The sequence below is a fragment of the Macaca mulatta genome, chromosome 8, assembly GCF_049350105.2.
Source record: "Macaca mulatta isolate MMU2019108-1 chromosome 8, T2T-MMU8v2.0, whole genome shotgun sequence".
NCBI classification, from domain to species: Eukaryota; Metazoa; Chordata; class Mammalia; order Primates; family Cercopithecidae; genus Macaca; species Macaca mulatta.
Genome location: NC_133413.1, coordinates 41,597,434 through 41,624,279, shown reverse-complemented (window position 1 = coordinate 41,624,279; position 26,846 = coordinate 41,597,434). Strand labels below are relative to the sequence as shown.

The 26,846-nt window shown below is 34.9% G+C and overlaps 1 protein-coding gene and 1 long non-coding RNA gene across 2 annotated transcripts in view; both read right to left on the bottom strand.

Moving 5' to 3' along the window:
• Nucleotides 1-10,849, bottom strand: part of ADAM18 (ADAM metallopeptidase domain 18) — a 151,754-nt gene extending 140,905 nt beyond the window's left edge. The window contains exons 1-2 of the mRNA XM_015145216.3: nucleotides 10,443-10,849; nucleotides 9,769-9,845 (exon numbers count right to left, since the gene is read on the bottom strand). Coding sequence (XP_015000702.3) covers nucleotides 9,769-9,845; nucleotides 10,443-10,497 — 132 coding nt within the window. The 5' untranslated portion in view covers nucleotides 10,498-10,849. The remainder of the gene's footprint in view (nucleotides 1-9,768; nucleotides 9,846-10,442) is intronic.
• Nucleotides 10,850-15,389: 4,540 nt separating this feature from the next.
• On the bottom strand, nucleotides 15,390-26,031 carry LOC144330939 (uncharacterized). Its single transcript, XR_013397647.1, has 4 exons — nucleotides 25,923-26,031; nucleotides 19,125-19,290; nucleotides 18,859-18,916; nucleotides 15,390-15,558 (listed from the first exon to the last, which is right to left on the bottom strand). It is a non-coding gene; the product is annotated as an uncharacterized LOC144330939 (long non-coding RNA).
• Between the last annotated feature and the right edge of the window lie 815 nt (nucleotides 26,032-26,846).

Genomic DNA, 26,846 nt, shown 5'->3' with positions numbered 1-26,846 from the left:
AACCATCATTCTTAGCAAACTATCACAAGAACAGAAAACCAAACACCGCATGTTCTCACTCATAGGTGGGAACTGAACAATGAGATCACTTGGACTCAGGAAGGAGAACATCACACACAGGGGCCTATCATGGGGAGGGGGGAGGGGGGAGGGATTGCATTGGGAGTTATACCTGATGTAAATGATGAGTTGATGGGTGCAGCACACCAACATGGCACAAGTATACATATGTAACAAACCTGCACGTTATGCACATGTACACTACAACTTAAAGTATAATAATAACAAATAAATTTTTAAAAAAAAAAAAGAAAAGAAAAACACCTCCTTGGGGAGCTTTGTGTTAACATGTGAAAGCAGTACTACATTACAAAGTGATTAATAATTAAATGTGAGTTCCATTCTTATTGGCATTATGCTCCTTTACTGTTAAAATGAGTGATGTGACATATGGTGATTTGTGAGTGCTTAATTTTAAAAAAAGGTTTAATACTAATTCAATACTGAAAACTAAAAAAAAATAAAATAAAATAAAAAAAGAAAAATAAAAATAAAAAATAAAAAGTTAGTTCCCTGGTTTTCTTTTGACTTCTATGCATTGTAAATGGTTTTGAGAAGATAGCAACCTGGAACTACCAACAGGCACAGTGTCAACAGGGTCCAGCGCAGAGCTGAGATTGCAGTCCCTCCTTGTAGTGATGAAGCACCACCCTCCATGGCAGTGAAAGTCAGCCCTGTGCTTCACCTATTGAGGATTCCAGTGACATATAATGAATAACACATGAAAGCAAAGCTACCAAAATAAAAATCTAAGTGGAAAGGCTCAACCACAGAATGGGGTTAGGGGAGAAAATATTGAAATGGGAGACAGAAAAATAGAAATTACCCAACCTGAAAATTGAGGAAACTTACAAAAAATGTAGAGAGGCAATGACCAAAAATGTACAGAGCTTCAGGGACCTAAGGTACTATAACAAAAATTATATCGGTTGTGTCATTAGAATCCCAGAGACAGATGGAGGCTAGAGTTGAAAAGGTATTCACAAGAAATAGTGGATGAAAATTTACCAAATTTGATAAAATCATAAACCTATTCATTTAAGAAGCTAGAAACTATTGAAACTATAAAAAAAAAAAACAAAACTTCACACCAAAATGCATCATAGCTCAATTTCTGAAAACTAAAAGAAATTCTTAAAATCTTGAAAGTAATGAGAGAAATGACAACTTACGCATTAGGGGGAAAAAAAAACAATTCAAATGACAGCAAATTTCTCATAAGAAAACATGAAGATCAAAGGAAATGTCATAACATAAGTATGATGAGAAAAAAGACTCATACATCTAGAATTCTATGAAAATCCAGTTTAAAAAATATCCTTCAAAAATGAAGAGATAATCAAGATATTCTCAGATCAGGAAACTAAGAACATTTGTCTCATATAAACCTATACTAAGAGAATGACTAAATAAATTTCTCTAAGCAAAAAGGTAAAAATAAAAGACGAAGGATTGAAACACCCAGAATGAAGAAAAACACAGAGGGGAAAGTACAGGTAATTACAAAAGTTTACCTTTTCATATTGAGTTTTCCAAATTAATTTGAAGATTGAAGCAAAAATTATAACACTTATTTTTTTGTGTTCCTTTAGCCCATTTATAATTGCCTTAAATATTTCCTCAACATACATTTAGAAACAAATTAAGGTTTAAATACTTTGCTTAACACGGTGAAATGATGACAGTAGGCTTTGAAAAGTTATGTACATGTAATGTAATATCTAGAGTAACCACTAAAAGAGCTCTACAAGTATATATTCTTGAATCGCCACCACAATAAAAAACTATATTATTCTGGCAATTTCTACAAAAGCATGAAAAAGGAAAATAAAAATTAAAAGCAAAACAAAAAATTACTTGGTAGATGTAACACCAATAGTTACATTAAATATAAATGGTATGAACAGGGGAAATTATAGATTGAGTGGATTTAAAAATTGACAAAGCTATATTCTGTTAAAAATAATTTCACATCAAAGACAATTGCCTAGGCTGGCTGAAAGCAATAATATTGAAGAAAGCTTATCATGCAAACATAAATCAAAGGAAAGTAGAAATTGTTATATTAGTATCAGATAATACAAAGATATTTATCAGAGAATGAGAAGGGCATTAATGATAAAGGGTATCAATCCAGCAAGATGTAATAATCCTAAATGGGTATGCCCCAAACAACAGAACTGCAAAATATGAGCAGCAAAACCTGACAGAAAGGAAAGACTATCCTTCTCCATTGTGTCCTTTTGGTGAACTTGTTGAAAATCTGTTGACTGTATATGTTTGGATTCATTTCTGGGCTCTCTGTTCTGTTCTATTGGTCTACATGTCTTTTTTTTTTTTTTTTTATGACAGTACCATGCTGTTTTGAATATTATGTTTTTTAAATACAATTTTAAATCAGGAAATATGAGGCCTCTAACTTTTTTCCTCAGTATTGCTTTGGCTACTCAAGGTTATTTCATGCTTCCATACAAAATTTAGCATTGCATTTTCTATTTCTGTGAAGAGTGCCATTGGAATTTTGATAGGGATTGCACTGAATCTGCCTATTGCTTTGGGTAGTATGGACATTTTAGCAACATTACCCAAGAATAAAAATCAGTGGCCCCATAACATAAAAGCAAACAAGCTATTGCTGATATGGAGGTTTCCTCAGTCTGGATAGACAATCAAACCAGCCATAACATTCCCTTAAGCCAAAGCTTAATCTGGAAAAAAGTCCTAACTTTCTTCATTTCTATGAAGACTGAGAATGATAAGAAAGTGAAGAAGAAAAGTGAAGCTAACAGAGATGTTGGTTCGTGAGAACTTAAGAAGATATCTCCGAAACAAAAATGCAAGGTGATGCAGCAAGTCCTGATGTAGAAGCTGAAATAAGTGATCTGTAAGATCTAGCTAAAATAATTGATGAAGACTGCTCCACTAAACAACAGATTTTCAATGTAGATAAAACAGCCTTTTACTAGAATATGCCATCTAGGACTCAGCTAGAGACTTTCACAGCTAGAGAGGGGAAATCCATGCATAGGATTTTTTAAATTGTTATTTTAGATTCAGGGGTACACATGCTTGATTGTTACATGGGAATTAAATGCATGATGCTGGGAGTTGGGCTTCTAGTGTACCCATCACTCAAATATTGGACATTGTATCTAGTAGGTATTCTGTCCCCATCCCCCATTTTGGAGTCCCCAGAGTCTATTTTCTTCATCGTTTTATGTCCAACTGTACCATTTATTTAGCTCCTACTTATAAGGGAGAACACGCAACATTTTATTTTTCACCTCTGGGTTATTCCACATAGGATAATGGCCTCCAGTTCCTCCATGTTGCTACAACAGACATGATTTCATTCTTTTTATGGCTGCATAATATTCCATGGTGTATATATACCACATTTTCTTTGTCCAGTGAACTGTTGGTGAACATTTAGATTGGTTCCACGACTTTGTTATGGTGAATAGTGCTGCAATAAATACACAAGTGCAAGTGTCTTTTTTATATAATCTATATTCCTTTGGGTAGATACCCATTAGTGAGATTGCTGGGTCAAACATCAAAAAAAGTAAAAACAGAACTATCATTCAACCCAATGTTAATGTCTTGCTTTAAAAGACAGGCTGACTCTTGTTAATGCTTATTACACAGCTAGTGACTTTACATTGAAGCCAACACTCAGTGACCATTCTGACAATGCTAGGGCCCTTAAGAATTACGCTAAATCTACTATGCCTGTGATGAGAAATGTAACAACAAAGTCTGGATGAAAATATAACTATTTATAACATGGTTTACTAAATATTTGAAGTTGACCATTGAGACCTACTGCTCAGAAAAAAAGATTCCTTTCAAAATATTACTGCTCACTGACAATGTACCTGGTCACCCAAGAGCTCTAATGGAGATGTGCAAGGAAATTAATGCTGTTTTCCTACCTGCGAACACAGCATCCATTCTGCAGCCTAGTCAAGGAGATATTTTGACTTTAAAGTCTTATTACTTAAGAAATACATTTTGTAAGGATATAGCTGCCACAAATAGTGATTCCTCTACTGGACCTGGGCAAAGTCTATTGAAAACAGTATGGAAAGAATTCACCATTCTACATGTCATTTAGACCATTCACGATTCATGGGAAGAGGTTAAGATATCAACACTAACAGGAACTCAGAAAAAGTTAATTACAGCCCTCATTAATGACTTTGAGGGATTCAAGACTTTAGTGGAGAAAATAACTACAGATGTGGTCGAAATGGCAAGAGAACTAGAATTAGGAGTGGAGCCTGAAGATATGACTGAATTTTTGCAACCTCATAATAAAACTTGAATGGATGAGGAGCTACTTCTCATGGATGAGCAAAGAAGTTGGTTTCCTGAGATGGAATCTACTCCTGGTAAAGATGCTGTGAATACTGTTAAAATTACAAAAAAAAAAAAAAAAAAAAAAAAAAAAACAGTTCAGAATATTACATAAACTTAGTTGATAAAGCAGGGGCAGGATTGGAGAAGATTGAGTCCAATTTTAAAATAAGTTCTACTGTGAGTAAAATGCTATTAAACAGCATTGCATCCTACAGAGAAATCTTTCACGAAAGGAAGAGTCAACCAACGCAGCAAACTTCATCACTGTCTTATTTTAAGAAATTGCCACGGCCACCCCAACCTTCAACCACCACCTTGATCAGTCAGCAGCCATCAACATCAGGCAAGGGCATCTATCGGGAAATGATTACAACTCACTGAAAATTGAGATGATAGTTATCATTTTTTAGTAATAAAGTATTTTAAATTAAGGTTTATACATTGTTATTTTTAGCCATAGCACTATTGCACACTTAATAAACTATAGTATAGTGTAAACAAAACTTTGGTATGCACTGGGATACCAAAAAGTTTGTGTGACTTACATTAGTCTAGAACCAAATGTAAGTCAGAACCAAACCTGCAATATCTCCAAGATAGCCTGTAACTTTCAATTTTGAACAATAATAAGCAAGGACATTATAAGTCAAAATAAGCAGGAAAATAACTAGAAGGAATCAAGAGAGAGTTTGTGACTGCTCCTTATGTTCTATTTTTGAATCGAGTGCTAATTTTGGAGGCATGTCTACTTTGTGAAAATTCATTGAGATATATGTGTTATTTATCAATGTAAAATGTTATTTTAGTATAAAAAAGAAAACCTAGAAAAAATTTATTCTGGAAATTAAAGGCAAAATGTCCTCTTCCCAAAATACTTGAGCCATAAAGGAATGATAGTATTCATTTTAAAATACTGAAAAATGAATAAAAAAGGGTAGAATATGACTCAAGGAGTACTTAAAATGAAAGTGTAAAATTTTTAAACATATGTTACAAAATTTGTAATTAAAAATTATTTATTATTAATAAAAATAATAATAATAATATATACATACATACACACATGTTGGTGTATATATTTGTATATATTTCTTCATGTGTGTACATAATCATTGACATGTTTGTGTGTGTAAAATATACGTGTCAAGGAATATATACATACATCTTGAAATACATAATATACACAATCATACATAATTTATACATAATATGTAGTTACATATATTCTTATATTTTCTATTTATATTAATATCTATAAACAACAATCATTTGGAATAGATATTCTGCATAGATGGTTCTTCTCAACCTTACCATGACAACTTAATTCACTACAAAATATATATATATTTGTCTTGTGCAGACATTTATGATTCCAATGCTTGCTTCTGGCTATAGTCTGAGTAAGATATAATGCGCCTAACATAAATTAATCACATAAAGAATAAGAAAGGGGAGAGCAGCCAGTAACATTAAAGAGTTGGCTTAGTACTATCAGCTAGCCTTGGAATTCTTCTGTTCAATATAATCACTTTAAAAGGACATCAGTGTAATACAGGACCACTGTGAGACAATTATGCATCAAGACAAAACCAACACTACTTCATAATCATGTGTGAACACCAACAAAATGTAAGCCCTTCCAAGTCAAAAAAAAAAAAAAGAAGAAAGAAAGATTGAATATGCCCTTATTGGGCTAGTGTGAATGGCTGCTGCTTCTTAACTAATGACAGATTTAGGAATCTTCTGGTCTTCCTGTGCCCTAGATAAGACTTACTAAGATACACAATCATAGTATTATGCCTACTTCCGGACCATATCTAAACCAGATCGAAGGCACACGTCCTACAACTTCCCCCAAATTCCCAAAACACGCCAATGTCTTATAAGTGCTTTAACAACCTCCTAAAGAGATGTTCCATGGCTCCCCACGGTGCGCATTCTCCCTCACTGCAATGTGTAATAATTCTTATTTGTTCAATTGCTGGTGTGTTCACAATGGTCTTTGACAAGAAGGCATTGATAGCAGGAAACAAACACATCCTAACTGAGGTCAGCTCTCCCCAACTGGAGAGTTGTTTCCCTGTGTTGAACCAACAATGGGTACTACAGCTTCCATATGTATACTTAGATAAAACAGAAGGTTTGAAACTTTCTTCATAGTTCCTGTAATATCCTAAAATTTAAGCCATTGTTTTATGGAATAGAAGAATATATTTTCAAAAGATCTATATGACAAAGAATTAATATCCAAAATGTCAAAAGGACCTTCTATAACTCAACAGCCAAAAACAAAACAAAACAAATAACCTGATTAAACAATGGGCAAAGGACCTGAATAAACTTCTGTCCAAAGAAAACATACAAATGACCACCAGGTATAAGGAACAGTACTCAATATCATTAATCATCAGAAAAATGCAGGATCAAAACCACAATGAGATATCACCTCACAAAATAAAATAATGGGTTTTATTTAAAAAAACAAACCCACACCCACAAACAAAAGCAAAAGATAACAAGCACTGGCAAAGATGTGGAGAAGTTGGAATTCTTGTACACTATTGGTGGGAATGGAGAATGGTGCAGCCATTATGAAAACCAGTATGGAGGCTCCACAAAAAATTAAAAATAGAACTACCATATGATCCAGTAATACAACATCTGGCTACATATCCAAAAAAAAATTAAAGCCATGACCTTGAAGAGATATCAGCAGCCCCATGTTAATTCCAACATTATTCACAATATTCATGGTTTGGAAGCAACCCAAAAGTTCAATGACATTAACTCATAAAGAAAATGTAGCATATAAACATATTGGAACACTATTTAGCTTTGAAAAAGAAGGAAATCCTATTTGAGACATGAATGAACCCACAGGACATTATGCTATGTTAAATAAGACGGTCACAGAATGACAAACACTATATGATTCCACTTACTTATATGAGGAATCTAAAATAGCTAAAATAGGTGGGCTAACGCCTGTAATGCCGACACTTGGGGAGGCTGAGTCTGGCAGAACACTTGAGTTCAGGAGTTCAAGACCAGTTTGGCCAACATGGTGAAACCCCATCTCTACTAAAAAAAATACGAAAGTATCCAGGTGTGGTGGCACGCACCTGTAATCCCAGCTACTCAGGAGGCTGAAGCACAAGAACTGCTTGAGCCTGGGAGGTGGAGGTTGCAGTGAGCCAAGATCACACCATTGCACTCCAGCCTGGGCAACAGAGAGAAACTCCACCTCAAATAAATAAATAAAATAGTCAAAATTATAAAACCAGAGAATAGAATAGTGGTTGCCACAGGTCTGGGGAAAGAGAGAAATGGGGAATTGTTGCTCAATGAATACAAAGTTCCAGTAATGAAAGATGAATACGTTCTAGAGATATGCTGTATAACATAGTACCCATAGTTAATGATACATCATTGTGCACTTGAAAATATGTTAAGAGGATCATTCTCATCTTCAGCATTCTTAGCACAAAATACAAAATTAAAGTATGCAAGGACATTTTTGGAAGTGATGGATATGTTTAGTACATCGATTGTGGTCATGATATCATGGGTGTATGCATATACTCAAACTCATCAAAATGTCTACACTAGATAGGTGCAATTTTTATATCAATTATAACTCAGTAAAGTTTTTAAAACATGAAGAGAATACCATATACAATAAAATATAACTTCAAGAATTCCATATAAATAATACCAAATGTGTAGACAAGGACTGAATACTGCATGTCTCTCATAGTAAAACTATTTCATCAAGCCCTGCGTGTTGCTATATGCTTCTTGACAAGTAGTAAGAAATGTGAAGTTTACAGTGATTATACAATGACAACATGCAATAGTAGTAAATCAGGGGAAAAAAAGAAAGATAGATAGATAGATAGATAGATAGATAGATAGATAGATAGATAGTTGGGGCTTTTTGTTTGTTTTTTTGTTTTTAAGAGATGAAGTCTCGCTCTGTTATCCAGGCTGGAGTACAGTGACACAATCATAGCTGACTGCAGCCTCCAAACCCTGGGCTCAAGAGATACTCCTGCCTCAGCCTCCAGAACACCTCGGACTACTGGCGCACACTACCACACCCAGTTAGGTTATTCTTTTAGACATAGGGTCTCACCAACTTGCCCAAGCTGGCCTCAAACTCCCGGGCTCAAGCGATCCTCCCACCTTGGGATCTCAAAGGGTTGGGATGGGATTACAGTCATGAGCCATTGTGTTGGCAGAAAATAACTTATGCAAATAACTTTTCAACAGAAAGCAGCTTACTGTAGTGGAACTGGGGTTACAAATTAAAGATTAGACTCTACATGCTGACACAGATTTGATGCCATTAATATTTTTTAATCCTCTGTCTTTTAAAATGAATATATATAATAAATAATTCCACTTCAGGAGGATAATGTGATAAATAAGATTTATAAATGAAAATCCTTTCCAACTTCTCTAAAGGAAAGTATTCATTTTACTGTGATTCCTAAACACAATTTGACATATATTTTATTTATTATAATTGTTCACTAGTAGAACATAGCCATGGTAAGTCCCAATATTGTGTGCCAAAATAGAATTAATGGATTAATCTTTTCCTTACTCATAATTTTAAAATCACTCTTTCAACCTGAAACATTTTCAGAGTTGACATATATTGTGCACCTTTTGACTGCATAGAAATATAAACCCCTATATTGTAACTTCCAGTTTGTAAAATAGAACATTTTAACTATGTCGATTTCAGGCATTTTAATGAAGCAAATATACAAGACTGAAGGCCTTCAGTTTAATAACTTTTTAATCTAGCAGGTTAGTAATTTTCCAACTTCTTTTTCCAGTTAAGTTTTACTTATTGTAATATTTTTCATCATAACAGGGCAAATGTGACATTCTTGTTTTTTCTTCACTTTTTACAAAGTCATTGTAGGTTACATGCTATTAAGACTGATGCCTGTGGATCAAATTTTCCATGTCTAAACTTTGCTTATGACCAATTTCTACATCATTTAGTGGACAATAAAAAATTTGTTAATTTGTTGGCTAAACCATGGTCATGCATATTTTATATTGGTTTCTTTTTCCTACCAGTTTGATTGCTGAACATTTCTTGGAAATTGTGGACAAGTAGTGTGTTAGGAAGAGATGAAGAGAAAAGACAGGGAAATAAGCAGCAGAAATGGGGGAGAAGAGGATCAAAACATGGCAGGAGACAAATAGCACAGGCAAAATATTATGATTTGGCAATGAATACAATTGCGTATGATCTGACTTAATATAAGGGTAAATAAAAATTGCCATAAAACTTTAAATATAGAATAAATATTCCTCATCATTTACCTTCCTCTCTGAAACTTCACTGTCATTTGACAAAATCTTCCTTGGAACTGTGACATGCAGAAATATTCCTTCAGAACCTGCAGTAAGGAAATGTGCTTGTTTTCGTCTTTGTTTTGCATCCACAATCGTCTCAGTCAAGCATGGGTTCTTATCCCTGACTGCATGGTGGCGCCTAAAATTTTAAGTAAACGTTTTTACATGTGCTCACACTCTTTCTAGTCCACAAATTTCACTACATAATTAACAGCACATTGAAAATGGCTAAGGCACAAAAAAAGAAAAAAAAAAAAGTAGACATTGCTGTTCTACAGGCCCCTCTGGTTCCCTTTTAGAATCGCTGCGAGGCTTGCTTCCTCAGGACTCTGAGGCATTCGCTGAAGGCAGTTAGTAGTCCACCACCTCCATCCTTCACAGAGTGGGAAGATCCCAGAAGGCGCGCTGCGTGTGGGCCACTGAGACCATGGGCGCTGATGCAGAGCGCTAACAGCTCCTCCGTTAAGGACCTTGCTTCCCCTGGCCTGGCGTAGAAAGGTGTCCCTGACACACCGGAAGCACCTGCTTGAGATCCCAAAGGGGAGCGGGGGAGGGTCCCAGAATAACAAGAAACTGCTCCCAGGAAGAGCCCAGGCCCGCTCTAAAGCCGAAGAAGAAAGGGGAGGCTCCCGGGGACTTACCTACGTGGGCTTGCAGCCTTCCAAGCTCAGTGAGAAGGGCAAGGAGAAAGAACATGGCTCAACCAGAGCGCAGGAGGCACAGCCAAGAACAGAGACCGTTGAGCAGCGCTGAGCTCGCGGGCAGGCTCTTGGCCACCGGGCGCCTGGGCCAGGGAGGACCCTGTGCTGCCCCAGGACCCTGGGGGTGAAACCTGAGAAGCTTTGGGGGCTGGGCCACTTCCGCAGGCCAGGGAGAGGAAATGCCAGATGGAAGCATAGGTTGCGCAAAATTTGTTGCAGAGAAGTTTAAGTTGTTTAAAGCCCTCAGTAGTTACATTGGGGTAAATAAGCCAGATTTTCCTTTTCAGTGAGGTTCTTGGTAATTTTGTTTCTCCATATCACGGTTTTATGGCAGGTTTTATTTACTACGGTGGAAGAGAAAGAGGAAAAGAGAAATAACAGCTATTATTATTAGCTATTATTACTAGCAATTTTCTACATGCTACTGCAGACTTAAATATTTTTGCAAATACCGAAAAATCAAGAAAATTGAACTTTTTTAATGCTGGTACAATTTCACCATTATTCATAATACCAAGACATGGAATCAACCTAAGTGTCGATGAGGAATGAGTGAATAAAGAAAATGTGGTACTATACACAATGGAATAATACACAGCCTTAACAAAGGAAATTCATTTACAACAACAGGGATGGAACCAGAGAACGTTATGCTAAGGGAAATATGCCAGGCACAGAAAGATAAATACTGTATGATCTCATTTGTATGTGAAATCTAATAAAGTCTATCTTATAGAAAGGTGATTACCAGAGGCTAGGGAAGGTGCGATGAGGGATGGGGAAAGGGAAAATGTTGATCTAAAGGTACAAAGTATGAGTCAGACTGAAAGAATAAGTTTTAATGATCTCTTGCACTACATGGTGACCACAGTTAATATAATAAGCATATTTCAAAATTGCTAAAATTTATTTTCAATGTTCTCGCCACAAAGAAATGATAAATTGATGAGGTGATGGATATGGTAACTAGCTTGATTGAAGCATTCTATAATGTATACATAGATCAAAACATCACACTGTACCCTATAAATACACAAAATTATTTGAAATATATTTGCAAAAAAGAAAATGGAGTTTATCCTACTATGACCATCAAAAAGCACTTTTCTTCAACTGTGTATTTTTCTCATAAAACTATATTATAATCAGTGGAGAAAAGAGAAAGGAAAGCTTTAATATTTAGTGTTATTTTTACAAATAAAGAGAATTCAAGAAAATGGAACTTTATCTTGAAAAGACAATCAGAAAGCCCTTTACTTCATCTGTGTACCTTGCTTACTACACAAGATTATAATATAGTGTTCTAAGGGAAAAGAAAACTTCTGCAATGCAATCTGACTGTTTTGTTAACAGTGACTCTAAGCTCTGAGTAAGAAACTCTGGAGACAGGAAGGGCAGCAAGGCAAGGGGAGAGAGAAAAATTGAGACCAATGTAGAAGACTATGCAACTGCCTCCCTTAGCTTTTTGACAAATATCTTTTAAAAAAATGGCACATGTCCAAAACCTAACTCATCTATCACATTCAAGCCTTTTACTCCAGTACCCCCTATTTCAGGGATGAATTGTGTCCAAATATGTGTGCAAAAATTGTGTGCAAAAATAAAACTGATCAGGGCCGGACGTGGTGGCTCATGCCTGTAATCCCAGCACTTTGGGAGGCCAAGATGGGTGGATCACCTGAGGTCAGGAGTTCGAGACCAGCCTGGCCAACATGGTGAAACTCTGTCTCTACTAAAAATACAAAATTACCCTGGTGTGGTGGTGGGCACTTATAATCCCAGCTACTTGGAAGGCTGAGGCAGGAGAATTGCTTGAACCCCAGAGGTAGAGGTTGCAGTGAGCCAAGACCGTGCCATTGTGCTCCAGCCTGGGCAACAAGAGCAAAACTCCATCTCAAAAAATAAAAAACAAAATAAATAAAACACATGAGGACTAAAACTTGGATCTGCCAGGTACTGGTACACCTGAACAGATAGCTCAAAAATTATTATTGACAAGAAGCAGGCCAGTGAACACAATGACCCAAAATAAGTTAGTGGAAATGAAGATGAGAGAAGTCTGCTAGAATTATCCCAGGTTGTATTTTCTGGTAAAATTATCCCAGGTTATATTTTTAAACAGCTTTATTGAGATATAATTCACATGCCATGCAGTTTACCCATTTAAAGCATACAATTAAGTGATTTTTAGTATGTTCCCAGATATGTGTGACCATCACTATAGTCAATTTGAAATTAGTTTCATCGCATCATGAAAAAACTCTGTGCCCATTAGCCATACAGTACCCTTCCACCCCCAACACAAGTTCTTTGTCCCACCCCTCCACTCCCTAAATAACCACTAAACTAATTTCTGTCTCAAGAGATGTCTCTATTCTCGACATTTCATACAAATGAATATGTTATAGGAGGCAGAAAGAAATTATTTAGGTACACAGGGTAAAGTGAGTCCCTGGCAGAAATCTTTCCTTTTAACAAAAAGCAGCTCAAAAATAGCCCCCTTTCTCACCTCAGGCAGTTCAGAGAAGTCACTTCTCTTCTAACAACAAGCAGACGAAAGTTCAGGCTGTAAATCACAGATCAGCAGCTTGGGCACAGAAAGAAGGGGAAAGTCTCCTGGGTAATCACCAAACTTCACACTTACACAATGGGCCCCAGTAAAACAGCAGACTTTAATAAGCACATTCCTTTGCCTTTAGGCACACTAAGATAGGGAAGCTAAAAGCAGACTTGGTGGGGGGAGGGAATGCCTGCAGCTGCAAGAAGATGTCTGGGAACAGACACAGAAACTCTCCCTCCAAGATAAGCATAACAAAGTGACGCAGACTGAGATTCTGCCTATGTGGGCAGGGAATGGAATGAGAACTGACAAAAAAACTCTGCGCCACACAGATAGCACACCTGGTCTCAATCAAATCGTCTGGCCCTAGGAGGACAAGACATCCCCTCCTCACGAGCCCCCTCCTCACTGGCCCATTTATAAAAACCCTGACAACTTGGCAACCCGCTTGGGAACCCTCTCTGTCCTTCCCTTTTGTCTATTAAACTCCTGCTCCAAACTCTGTGTGTGTGTGTGTGTGTGTGTGTGTGTGTGTGTCTGTGTGTGTGTCCACGACCTCAATCTCCTTGGCCATGAGACAAAGAACCTTTGTACTTGCCCCAGACAGCGAGGCTGCTTCAAATACACATGTAAATATTTGATGCTTGTGACTGGCTTTATTCATTTAGCATAATGGTTTCAAGGAACAATCATGTTGTACCAGTGTCAGTGCTTCATTCCTTTTTAGGGCTGAATAATATTCCATTGTTTGGATGTACCACATTTTGTTTATCCATTTTCAGTTGATGGATGTTTGGAATAGGAAACTCTGGACCTCTGTGGTGAGGTTCCTCCACTCCTGTCCAAGGAGCATCTTGGTTTGTGATGAAGACTCTGTAGGTCCTAATTGGACTCCATGTGGGCTAATGGATCCCTAACTCATGTGCAATGCTCTGCGATGTGTAGAAGTGCCCCCATCTCAGCAAGAGGCAGAGGGGAGGGGAGACCGAGGCAAGAAAATCTTACCCAGAAAAGCCCAACTTCAGGGAAGACAGAGCAGCAAGTTTGGGTTTTCCCAAAGGACAGAGAAATCTTCTAGATCAGTTTATACAGGGCCAAGGAAGCATATGTACCTGATGGTACGATTGAGGAAGAGAGAAACCCTCTCATATTGTTTTATATTGTTTTATACTCAGTACCTGTTTTAAGAAAAAACAATGAAGTAAAACCAAAGACAGGCAGCCCGGTGCCAGCCCCGGAACCAGGCCTGGGTCTGCCTGGCTTTACCCAGTAGTTAAAAATCAACTCATGACTTAGAAACAGATGTCCCTGACATTGTATAGAACGTTGTGAAACTCCCTGCCGTGTTCTGTTTCTCTCTGACTACCAGTGCATGAAATCCCGGTCACGTATCCCCTAGATTGCTTAATCAATCACAAGCCTTTCATATGAAATCTTTAGTGTTGTGAGCCCTTAAAAGGGACAGAAACTGTGCACTCGGGGAGCTTGGATTTTCAGGCAGTAGCTTGCCCATGCTCCCAGCTGAATAAAGCCCTTCCTTCTACAACTGGGTGTCTGAGAGGTTTTGTCTGCAGTTCGTCCTGCTACACTATGTCCTCAAACTCAGCTTGAGCGATTTCCTTAGAAGAGATACTAGTGACTATCTGGGGGCTGTGAGAGTGAATACCTAGTAATTCTTCCACTCAGAATCCTAATGCCTGGAACAGACAGGGCAGGGGAATCATGAACTATCAGAGAGGTGTGGCTGTTGGTGTCCTCTCTTGAGACGGCAGCAGACAACATGACCGTGGGCATCTGAAGAATCTGAAAGTTTTCAGTTTAGGATGTAACAAGTGTCAGGCCTCTGAGTCCAAGCCTGCACCTATACATCGAGATGGCCTGAGGCACCTGAAGTACCACAAAATAAGTGAAAACGGTCAGTTCCTGCCTTAACTGATGACATTCCACCACTGTGATTTGTTCCTGCCCCATCCTAACTGATCAATTGACCTTGTGAAATTCTTTCCTTGGACAATGAATATCAGAAGCTCCCCACCCAGCACCTTGTAACCCCCGCCCCTGCCTACATGAGAAAAACCCCCTTTGACTGTAATTTTCCACTACCTACCCAAATCCTATAAAAACTGCTCCACCCCTATCTCCCTTTGCTGACCCCTTTTTCACACTCAGCCTGCCTGCACCTACGTGATTAAAAAAGCTTTCTTGCTCATACAAAGCCTGGTTAGTAGCCTCTTCACATGGATGCGCGTAACAACTGGGTGAAAAAGAGGCAAAGTGTTTTTTTCCTAAAGATTCATGGCAGGTAGAATAATAGATACACACTTGCATACTTTCTGTCATAGAATTTATTTTGTCTGTGCAATTGAAAGCTTTAAGCCATAATGAAAGGAAAAAAAGGCGATTTTTGTTTTCATTGTTGAATCAAACTAGTTAATGGTAAATTTCTTGGTAATATCCTTTCTCTGTCTTATGGCTTTTGATGTTGTCATGTAGTTACTGTTGTAAAAGAAATACAGAAAAATAGAAATGTTAAATTTTCATTGTTAATAAAATTTGTCTACTTTTATAATGCAACTACAGGTATAGCAATTAATTAGTCAAATAAGACACTGCTTGTTATACTGTTGTATTAATAATTTGTGCCTGATACTCAAGACATTCATAAAGCAAAGTTCCTTATTCATGAATAATGTGTGACAGTCACATTAAAAGTAAATGTTGTAAATTCGTAGTCACGTACGTTTCATTAACATGGTCTCTAAATTTACATCGATAATGGAAATCACCAACAAGAAAACAGAAAGGGAAAGAGCAATGTAAACCTGTGAAAAAACAGAAAAAAAAGTTCCTATTCATTTCTCTATTGTATTATGTATCTGCAGAGGGAGAGAATTTTCAAAAACGCTCAGTGCATTTCCAACAGGTTTCCACATATACACATTCAAAACCATACTCATCATTCACTCCCCTCCACTTCCTCACCCCAACCTAAGACAGTTCTTTCCCTACTATACAGTATGTCCTTGGTAAAAGGTTTCACTATCCATTCTGCCAGAAAAGTAGAGGTCTTTGTAGTTCTCTCTTTAATTCTAATTCAAATACATCCATTCAGTAACCAATTCACCAGATTCTGCCTCTGTCATATTCCTGAAAATAGTTTTGTGCTTTTCCTCCTCTCTAATCCTGCCCTTGTCACATCTTTCCTGTGCATTCAGTAATCTCTTAGCTGCCTCCCCAGTCTGCAGTTCTGACAGAATCCATTCTCCCTACTTTATCCCAATGAAATAGGTAAAATGCAAAACATGTCATGCCAGATCTCTCTCTTACAACCTCAAAAATACTTTATGCTCTTGCTCATATACAAAAACATTTAAAGTCCTTATTGTAGCATACCAGTTACTTGTCTTGGCTCATGTTACCTATGTTTTTTTTAAAAATATCTCAGTATTCATAGATTTGCAAATGACTTTTAAAAAGCACAAAGAGCCCAAATTCTAGAAAAAGGCCTAGTTTTACATTTTAGCCTTGCTGTTTTCCTGCTTTGCATCAATAGTCATATTATTTAAGCACTTTTTCTTACATTCTGCATCCAAACTGTCAATGCATTCTGTTGTGTCACCTTCAAAATGTATCCATAAGGTTATCCTTACCACTCCTGACTTGAAGTACTATCTTTTCTCTCATGTATTATTGCAGTATTTTCTTTACTTCTACTCTTGCGATCATACAGACGGTTTTCAACAAGTCAGCCTTTTAAAGAGTAAGGCCATGTACCGGGAATCTAAACTATTCAGTAATTCCTTCCTTTCACTCAAAGTAAAACAGAGATGGACTCCAAAAGCTCCAAGACCCTTCATGGTGTTGCTTTTCTGACCTAACCACAACGACAGCCCTCTGACTAACTCTGCTCCAGGTGGACTCACGTCTTTGGTATTCTTCAAACATTCCCAACTTATTTTGTATCATATCATTCATGTGCTTGGAAATATATTGCCTAGATATATGCATGAGTAATTCTGCCAATTCCATGCCTCTGTAGGATAGAGTTGATTTACAGTTAAAATCGAAAAGCTCAATCTTTATCTCCAGGAAAGCCTGGGTGTCTGGTTTTGACTTTTTGTTGAGAAAAAGGCATTGGGATTGTTAATGGGCTATTTAAAATCTACAATAAGGAACCTTGGAGCCCCTTGTTTTTCTGATCCCCCAATGCTTGCCTGCACACTCTCTTGCTACACTGTACCCTTTGCATTTAAATAGAAGCTTTTTGTGGGTTCATCCTTTGAACTTAGGTAACTCCTTTCAATGATCAAAACTGAGTAACTATTTCACCTCCTTCAGATTACTTGCTTACAAATCACTTGTGCTATATGACCTATTGAGAAAAAAATATGTAAAATTGTTATCCAATTCCTTCCTCAACAGCAACTCTCCCACTCATCCTTGCTGCTATAATCTTTTGTATATGATTAATCATGTTTCAATTTACTATATCATCACCTTGTATGTCTATTATTTATGGGCTGATAGCCTAACCCTCTATCTCATATTATTGAGGCAAGACTTCAATGCAACCAGAAGCTACTGTTGGCAGAAGGAAGCTGTGAAAAGAGAGAAAAAGGAAAGCAAGATGTTGCATTTACGACTTATGAGTTGGAAGAAATCAGGGAAATGGTAAGCTCTAGGAGAAAATGACTATGGTTGGCCGATGGTGGTGGTAGGGAGTTCAGGTGAAGACACGCAACAGGACGGTGAGATTCTGATTGAAGGACATGAGAAGAAGGCAGTAGCCAAGTGCCAGAATCCTCAGGTAACACATAAGCTTCTAATAAAGTTTTTAATGAGGATGTAGAGATTGGTCTAGGCATGAATAAAACTTTTACATTGAGGTTACAAGTTATAAAGGTTTTATTTGGTGGCAGATAAGGAAATAGAGACCCATGGACATAATTATTACTCAAACTCTGATACAAAGGAATGGGAGATAACCAATTGGATGAAATCTTGATCTTGCTCTATATTGATTTTTTGAATTTTTCAATTTACTGCCAGTAATAGCCCTAACATCAAACTTTATTATTTTTCTACCCATATGAATTTGAACAGTATACGTGTATGCCTATTTCAAGCCATTTCATGGTAAATAATTAATTGTCTTTCTGCCTTGGAGGGAGAGTGTATTTAGCATTTTGCTTAGCATCAACTAGGTCCTCAATCCATGTGTATTCTATTCCTTATCCCTAACCACATATCAGGCTATGTTTTAAGATTGTAAGTTTCTACTCTAGAGTTTGATTGCTTTAAGTTAAACCCCAACGGCAAAACTTACTAAAACTCTATACATGTGAGGAATTACTTAAATTATTTACATCCATATTCTTATTTCTAAAATAAGGATAATAATACCCATATAGTGCTATTAAGGAAAAACTGTAAATATAGGGAAACAATCTGTGTAAATCAACTAGATTTACCAATTTCTAAACAAATTAGAATCTTAAATGAAGGAGTAGGAAATATGATTATTCATAAATACTTTAAGAATGTATGTAAAATAATTTGGAAGTCATTTCTTATTACAAAAATATTTTTAATAAATATCTGGCTGATATCAGTTACATTAAAATATTTCCAAATTAGCATAAAGCAGTAATAACATAAAATACTTTAGTCTTTTCTTAGCATATGATATTAAAATGTAGAAGCTGTGATGATAAAATATGGGAATAACAGCTTTCTCAAACTAAGGTACTGTTAAAAATTTTTAAATATGTATGTATTATGAATTATATCACTTACCTCTATGACTGGTTGCTGTCACTACTGCTGTTACTGTTGCTGCTAGTACTGCTGACTTCTGATATAGAACTGTACAAAAGAGATTAACATTGGTTTTAGGGTTAATAGCCGTTGTAATCTCAAGCAAAATCAAGAAGAGTAAAAAAGCTACATTTGTGATAGCTAATTAATAGGTACCGATACCACACTTTGCTTTCCATATACCTCTCAGAGAGCATACATTTTTGTGTTTGGCCTTTATCTAATGTTGGTCTAACATTTTTTACTTTCCACTTACACTTTTTGCTCAGTGCCAAAATCCCTTCATTTTATTCCATTTAAGACCAGTGACGGCAATTAAAATGAGGAAAGGTAGAAAAATGTAGGAACTGATGAAAAGGCCATTTTTCTGAGGAAGAGCATGTTGTTTCACAAACAAGGGTGTACTTTTTCCTGAAAACATGAGAGGGACTTTTACAAACGTGATATTTAAAGCGTACTGCTGATTTGAATTTTAAAATTTGAAATTCAAATACAGTTAGAGAATAAATACATAAATTTGAATTTAAAAGTGTTTTCAAATCTTCTATGAACTGTGCCCCAAAGTGCATTATATGTTTATGTCAACTCAGTACACTTACACATATCTCTGACAATATACAGCCATTGGCAATATGCAATATTATTGACAAATTTAGTCTTAAACTTTTAGCTATATTTAATCTTTATTTACATGATATATTCTAATCTATGATATTCTAACATATTCCCTTCTATGAATGGCTACATATAACACATTAACTTAATATTATCTAATAACGTGTTCTTCAGATTAAAAATGGAGCAAAAAAACTGTTTCAAAGTAATTTTATAAAAAATTATTGAGGGTGAATCATAAAAATTAATAAATGATAGTACTTAAATTGAAATAATAAATAAATAGAAAGATATGTGTTCATATGTTCATGAATTAGAATTAATATTGCTTAAATGTCCATACTACCCAAAGTAATCTACAGATTCAATGAAATTTTTATAAAAATATCAATGCTATATTTCATATAAATAAAACTTTATAAAATTCATATGAAACCATAGTATAAACATACATGGAAAAAGTAGAATGGTGGTTACCAGAGGCTAGGGGCATAGCAAAAATGAGATGTAGGCCAAAGGATGCAAAGTTTTAGTTAGATAGGAGGATTAAATGATAAGTATTCGATAGGATTGACATGCTAATTAACTTGATTCAATCATTCCACATTGTATATATATATCATAACATATCATAATATGTCATGACACATCATAACATGTCATGACACATCATAACATCACTTCTTACCTCATAAGTATATACAATTATAAGTTGTCAGTTAAAATTACAAACATTTAAAAGTAAATTTTAAAGCAGGGCTATATAAGCAGTTTCAAAAATAATTTTATGAAAAATTATTGACATGCTTGGGAACTAATTTTAAAGTGAGTTAATGGCAAAATTTTTATGGAAAATTTCCACATTATTTGTATAATGTAACATTATTCTGCTTTTGACTGTATTAATTAGAAAAATAGATACTTCTCTAATTAATATAAAAATGAGTATCAAGAGAATTAGAGAGGAATATAAAATCTATGCAAAAATATCTATACAATTAAATGAAAGAAATAAACCAGACAAGTAAAATATCAATGTAATGAATTAAGCAATCAGTATTGCCACCAAAATATTATGATATTAAATGTAAATAGATTTAGTGACCATCAAAAAAGACAAGGAAACAGTAACTTTAAAACACATGCACATGCATGCACACACACACACAGGCAGACAATATAATGATATCTTGATTTAAAGTGATTTGTCTAAAGAAAAGTGATTCAGAATGTTTTATATAAGAAATGAATTGCAATGCAAAACTGTTGAAATTAAGCAAATATGCAGCAACCTTAAAGTATGGTAGAGCTCAACGCTTTTAAGGTTCTTCACTATCTCATGTATGAGAAAAGGTTATTTCCGTGCTATTTTGGCTATTGGAAATAATGCTGCTATGAAAATGGATGCAAAAATACCTGTCTGTGTCTCTGCTTTCAATACTTTTGGGTTTACATGTATATGCAAATTGCTGGTTACTATGGTAATTCTGTGTTTCTTTTTTTGAGGAACCACTAGAGTATTTTCTACAAAGCCTGGATCACTTTACATACCATCAGTTATGTGCAAGACTTTCAATTTTTCCACACTCCTGTCAACACAATTTTTAAAAAAAATTTTTATACTAGCCATTTTAGTAGGTTAAAATTGTTATCTCCTTATAGTTTTGACCTGCATTTTTCTAAGAGTTAGTGATGGTAAATATATTTTCATGTACTCATTAGCCATCTATATATCTTCTTCATGTACTCGTTAGTCATGTATATATCTTCTTTCATGCACTCATTAGGCATCTATATATCTTCTTTCACGTACTCGTTAGACATCTATATATCTTCCTTCATGTACTCATTAGCCATCTATGTATCTTCTTCATGTACTCGTTAGTCATCTATATATCTTCTTTCATGTACTCGTTAGCCATCTATATATCTTCCTTCATGTACTCATTAGTCATCTATATATCTTCTTTGAAGAAATGTCTGTATTCAAGTCCTTGGCCCATTTTTAACAGGATTTTATTGTTTTGAGCTGTAGGAATTTTTTACATATTCTGAATATTTATCAGATATATAATTTTCAAATATTTTCTCCCATTTCACACATTTCTTTTTTTACTCTGTTGAATGTGTTCTTTAATGCACAATTCTTAATTATTAAACTCCAATTTATCTATTTTTCTTTTGCTTTCTGTGGTTTTGGTGTCATATACAAGAAATTATTTTTAAATCCAATGTCATGAAGATTTCCCCCTGTATTTTCTTCTGATATTTTTATAGTTTTAAAACTCACATTTAGATCTTCAATCCATTGTGAGTTTGTGTGTGTGTGTGTAGAATACAAGTATGGGTACAACGTCATCCTTTTGCATGTGATTATCCAGTTTTCCCAACACAATTTTTTGAAAAGATTGCCCTTTCTCTATTGAATAGTTTTGTCAGTGTTGTTGAAAATTATTACAACATATAGGAAAGGATTTATTCCTGGGACCGTTTTTTATTTCTTTGTAAATCTTTCATTTTCTTAATTTGTTTACCAAAGTAATGTATCAGTTTTCAAGAAGGTACAGAAGAGCCTTGAAGACAAATTGTCTTTTTATTTTAGCTATTATTGAACACAAGTGAGAACTCAGATTTTTTTGTACTGCCCATAATGATTTTTAAACATCAGTACAAGAAGACATTACACAATATGAATCAGACAAATCCAAAGAAACATAAAGCTGGATTTTAATCTGTAATGATAATTATCTTAGTCTGTTTAGGCTGCTATTACAAATTATCATGGACTTGGGGGCCTATAAGCAACAGAATTGTACTTCTCACAGTTCTGGAGCTAGGAAGTCCAAGATAAAGGCGCTGGCGACATTGTGTGGTCAGGGCCTGCCACCTCATTCATAAATAGCCATCTTCTTGCTATAACCTCACTTGTGGAAAGGGTGAAGAATTTCACTGGGATCTCTTTTACAAGTGCACTAATCTCATCTCATTCATATTGAAACACAGTAAAAATGTAGACTATAAAGTTGATTTTCTATGTTTAAATTTCAATGTAGGATTTTATAAAGCTGATTTTTGCTACTTTTATTCCTACTTCTCTAAATAATCTGTGATATAATTTTTAAAGTACACAAAATAAGGATTTAATGGATCCCAGGTGAGAGATAACTTCTGAGGGTTATTTTCAGATTAAGTAGACTTCAAGACAAATATGAAGAAATAAATTACAGAGGTAATAAAAGAAGCAGTTCCACACAAAGATATTAAAATCCAATGAATGCAGCAATTAATGAAGATTCAAGATGGAATGAAAAATAGTGAAATAAAAAATACGGAAATAAATCCATAATCATGCTTGGAGCTTTTAAAAACTTCTGTCTTAGTATTTGATAGAAGTAGAAAAGAATTAGTTACATCAATTATTCAGAAAGTACAAACCACTCAACTCAGCTAATATGAAATTGATGCGATGAATGGCTATATATTTATTAAGAAAATAAATATGTGTTCTTAAAAATGCAAAGAGAGCATATTTAAAATGTTCTCATGACCAAAATGATAAATATGTGAGATGTTGTACATGGTAAATATATGCAATTTTGTCTTTCAATTTAAAAACGATTTTTTAAAAATTCAAAAACTCCCTGAAAAGAAATTTACCAGCACAAAAGAATTACCTGGAAAATGTACTATTAGAAGCAATGATGTCAATTTTAAGTAATATCGAATATAGAATTAAATACTTCCCATGTGATTTTGTGAAGCTAGTATTACCGATACCTAAACAAGATAAAGACAGTACAATGAAGAAATAATGACAGATATAAACCTATATATATATACAAATATCCTCAACAAAGTATTAACAAGTCAAATTTAGTAATGTACAATAAATAATAGACAATAAAAATAAATAAAAGCAATAATAAATAACAATATTATCTTTATAAAAATACTACTAATAGTAAAATAATAGATTATAGGCAAGAAGAATTTATTTTAGATATTCAAGACTAGGTCAGTATCCAAAATTCATGTGGATATCCAAATCCATTATGTCAACAGACAAAAAGGCAAAATCATATGATCCTAGCCATTGAAACTAAATACATTCATAAAACCCAATGCTATGTATATGAAAACTATCTCAGAAACTAGGTATTGAGAGCAACTTCCTCAAACTCATAAGGTTATCTCCAAACAAAACAAAGCAAAATCCCTGCAGCTCGCATCAGACTTGATAGTGAAAGACTGAATTATTCCCCTCCTAAAATCAGTATTAAAGGTAGAATGTTAACTCACTTTAATTCATTTCTAGCCAATATAATAAGAAATAAAAGGGATTTATATTGAAAAAAACTCTGTTTTTAAAAATAGCATGATAGTCTACACAGAAATCTGAAGGCACTTACAAAAAAACTCAGAATTAAAAATGAATATATTATGTTGCAGAATCCAAGATCAACACCCCAAAATGAATTGCATATCTGTATACTTACAGTGAACAAGTCAAAATTTAAACACCCCCCAAAAAACTCACATAATTTATAATTGCTCTAAAGAAAACAAAGTACTCAATAATGAAACAACAAAACATGTATAGTATCTTGTGAAAATTACAATATTTTGATGAAAGCAATCTAAGAAGACCTATATAAATGGAGTGATATGGTTTGGCTCTGTGTCCTCAACCAAATCTCATCTCTAATTGTAATTCCCATGTGTGGAGGGATGGACCTGGTAGGAGGTGATGGGATCATGGGGGCAGTTTCCCTCATGCTGTTCTCATGGTGGAGCTCTCATGAGATCTGGTTGCTTGATGAGTGTGTGGCTGTTTCCCCTTATCTCAATCTCTCCCTCTCTCTCTTTCTCTCTCTCTTTCCTGCCATCTTGAGAAGAAGGTGCCTGCTTCCCCTTCATATCCACCATGATTAAAAGTTTCCTGAGACCTCCCAAGCCATGTGAAACTGTGAGTCAATTAATTCTCTTTTGTTGGTAAATTACCGAGTCTCAGGTAGTATCTTTATAGCAGTGTGATAACAGACTAATACAGGGAGATGCATGTGTCCATAGATTGGAAGATGCACTAATAGAAGAGAGGCAAATTCTTCCAAAAATGATCTATAAGTTTAATATAATTTATATCAAAATCACAGCAAGATATTTTATAAACATAGATGAGCTTATTCTGCTAATTCTAAAATTCATATGAAAAGGAGAAATTCTAAAATAGGCACAATGCCTCTGAAGAAAAAGAATTATTTTACAATGTTAAAAATTATGACATAGCTATAATAAGCAGTGTGGTACTGCTGTACTGGTGGAGACAATGAAACAAAGATCAAAAGATAAGAAGAGAGGATTAAGAAACACACCAACAGAAATCTGTCCAATGTTTGTGACAAAGATGAGAGAAGAAATTCAATGGATGAGTAATAGCTTTTTCAAAAACTGCTGCTGGAAAATTTGGACATCCATAAATTTAAAAAAATTACTGTTGTCTTAATATCTCCCATCTTTTATAAAAATAACTCAAAATATATAATGAACCTAAATGTAAAATAAATAACTTTATCTTTTAGAAATATCATTGCAAAAAAGCTTTAGGACTTAGGACAGGCAGAGAGTTCAATATATTTGACACCAAAAGCATGATCGTAAAATGGAAAAAAAAATGCCCTATCAAAATAAAACTTAAAAAATAACTAATCTGAAAAAATAAATTACAGACTTGAAGAAAATATGTGTGAAGCAACATATTCTCAAAAAACTACTTGTATCTAGAAAATGTAAAATTTCTCAAAATGCAACATTAAAAAAACACAATCCAATTTTAAAAATGGACAAAATATATGAACAGACTTTTCACTGAAGAGAATATACAGATACCAAATAAACACAGTAAACATGTTTAACATCATTACATATTGAGGAAGCACAATTAAAACCACAATAGAGATTAATATACTCCTATTAGAATGTCTTAAAAAATAATGATGCTATCTAATATTAGTGAGAATGCCAAAAAATTGGGTCATTCATATATTATTGGTGGGAATGTCAAATGACACAGCCATTCTAGAAAATGGTTTGGCAGGTCCTTTGAAGTTTAAATAAATAGAAATGTTCTTGGGACCTCAGTTAATAATTAAGGTGAGGAAAGGATTCTTCAAATGTTGACTTTTGGGTGAAAATTAAGAGTACAGAAAAGTTTGGTTGACAGTATGATCTAGAGCTGCACTATCCAATATACTAGCCAATAGCCACAAATGGTTATATAAATTTAAATTAAAGTAAAGTACAGTTGAAATTTCAGTTCCTTGGTTGTACCATCCACAATCAGGCGTTCAATAGCCACATAGGACAGTAGAGATGTAGACCATTTCTTTGAGAGCAGAAAGCTCTATTGGAACATAGATCTAGAGACCAACCTAAAATCTATAACCCATCATCAGTACTTCCTCCTGGTGACGAACTGTCTTGCCTACAAGTTGGAGAATATCCAACATCACACTGACAATTATTCAGAGTATTGCAAACCTAAAACCAAAAGCAAATAAAATAAGAGCATTATATATACACAACATGAACATTTAATGAATTATTTGTGACAGTTAATGTAAATTATAATTTTATATTAAATTATATATATTTAATTATATATAAATTAATATATAATTAATTATATACAATATAAATTTTCATTTATGAGTATTTTATAATTTATATTTATAATATAATTTATTATAACAATATAGTATAATTTATTATAAGTAGTTTTTATTTTCATGTGAAAAAATACTTTTTTAAATAAAAAGTAATACGATAAATATTCATGCAATACCTTTCTAAGCTTCATAAAGTTTTCCTCTTGTCTCTTGTAATTTTTTTTTCCTCGCTCTCTTGCCCAGGCTAGAGTGCAGAGGCACAATCTTGGCTCACAATAACCTCCGTCTCCTGGGTTCAAGCAATTCTCATGCCTCAGCCTCCCAAGTAGCTGGGATTACAGGCAGTGCCACCATGCCTGGCGAATTTTTGTATTTTTCGTAGAAACAGGGTTTCATCATGTTGGCCGGGCTGGTCTCGAACTCGTGACCTCAGGTGATTCACCCGACTCAGCCTCCCAAAGTGCTGGGATTACAGAAGTGAGCCAACACACCTGGGTTTGTCTCTTGTATTTTTAAATAAAAGTAGATAACATTCTTGATACAAGTGAAATGGCTTATACTAGAAAGGCATAGAAATTATGAAGCTAGAAACTGCTGGGATTGAAGTAAAAACGTATTCTGAATTGTGATAGGTTTAAGTAAAATAGCTGCAATCAGAGAAAGCTTTTATGAAAAGAAACAAGCAAA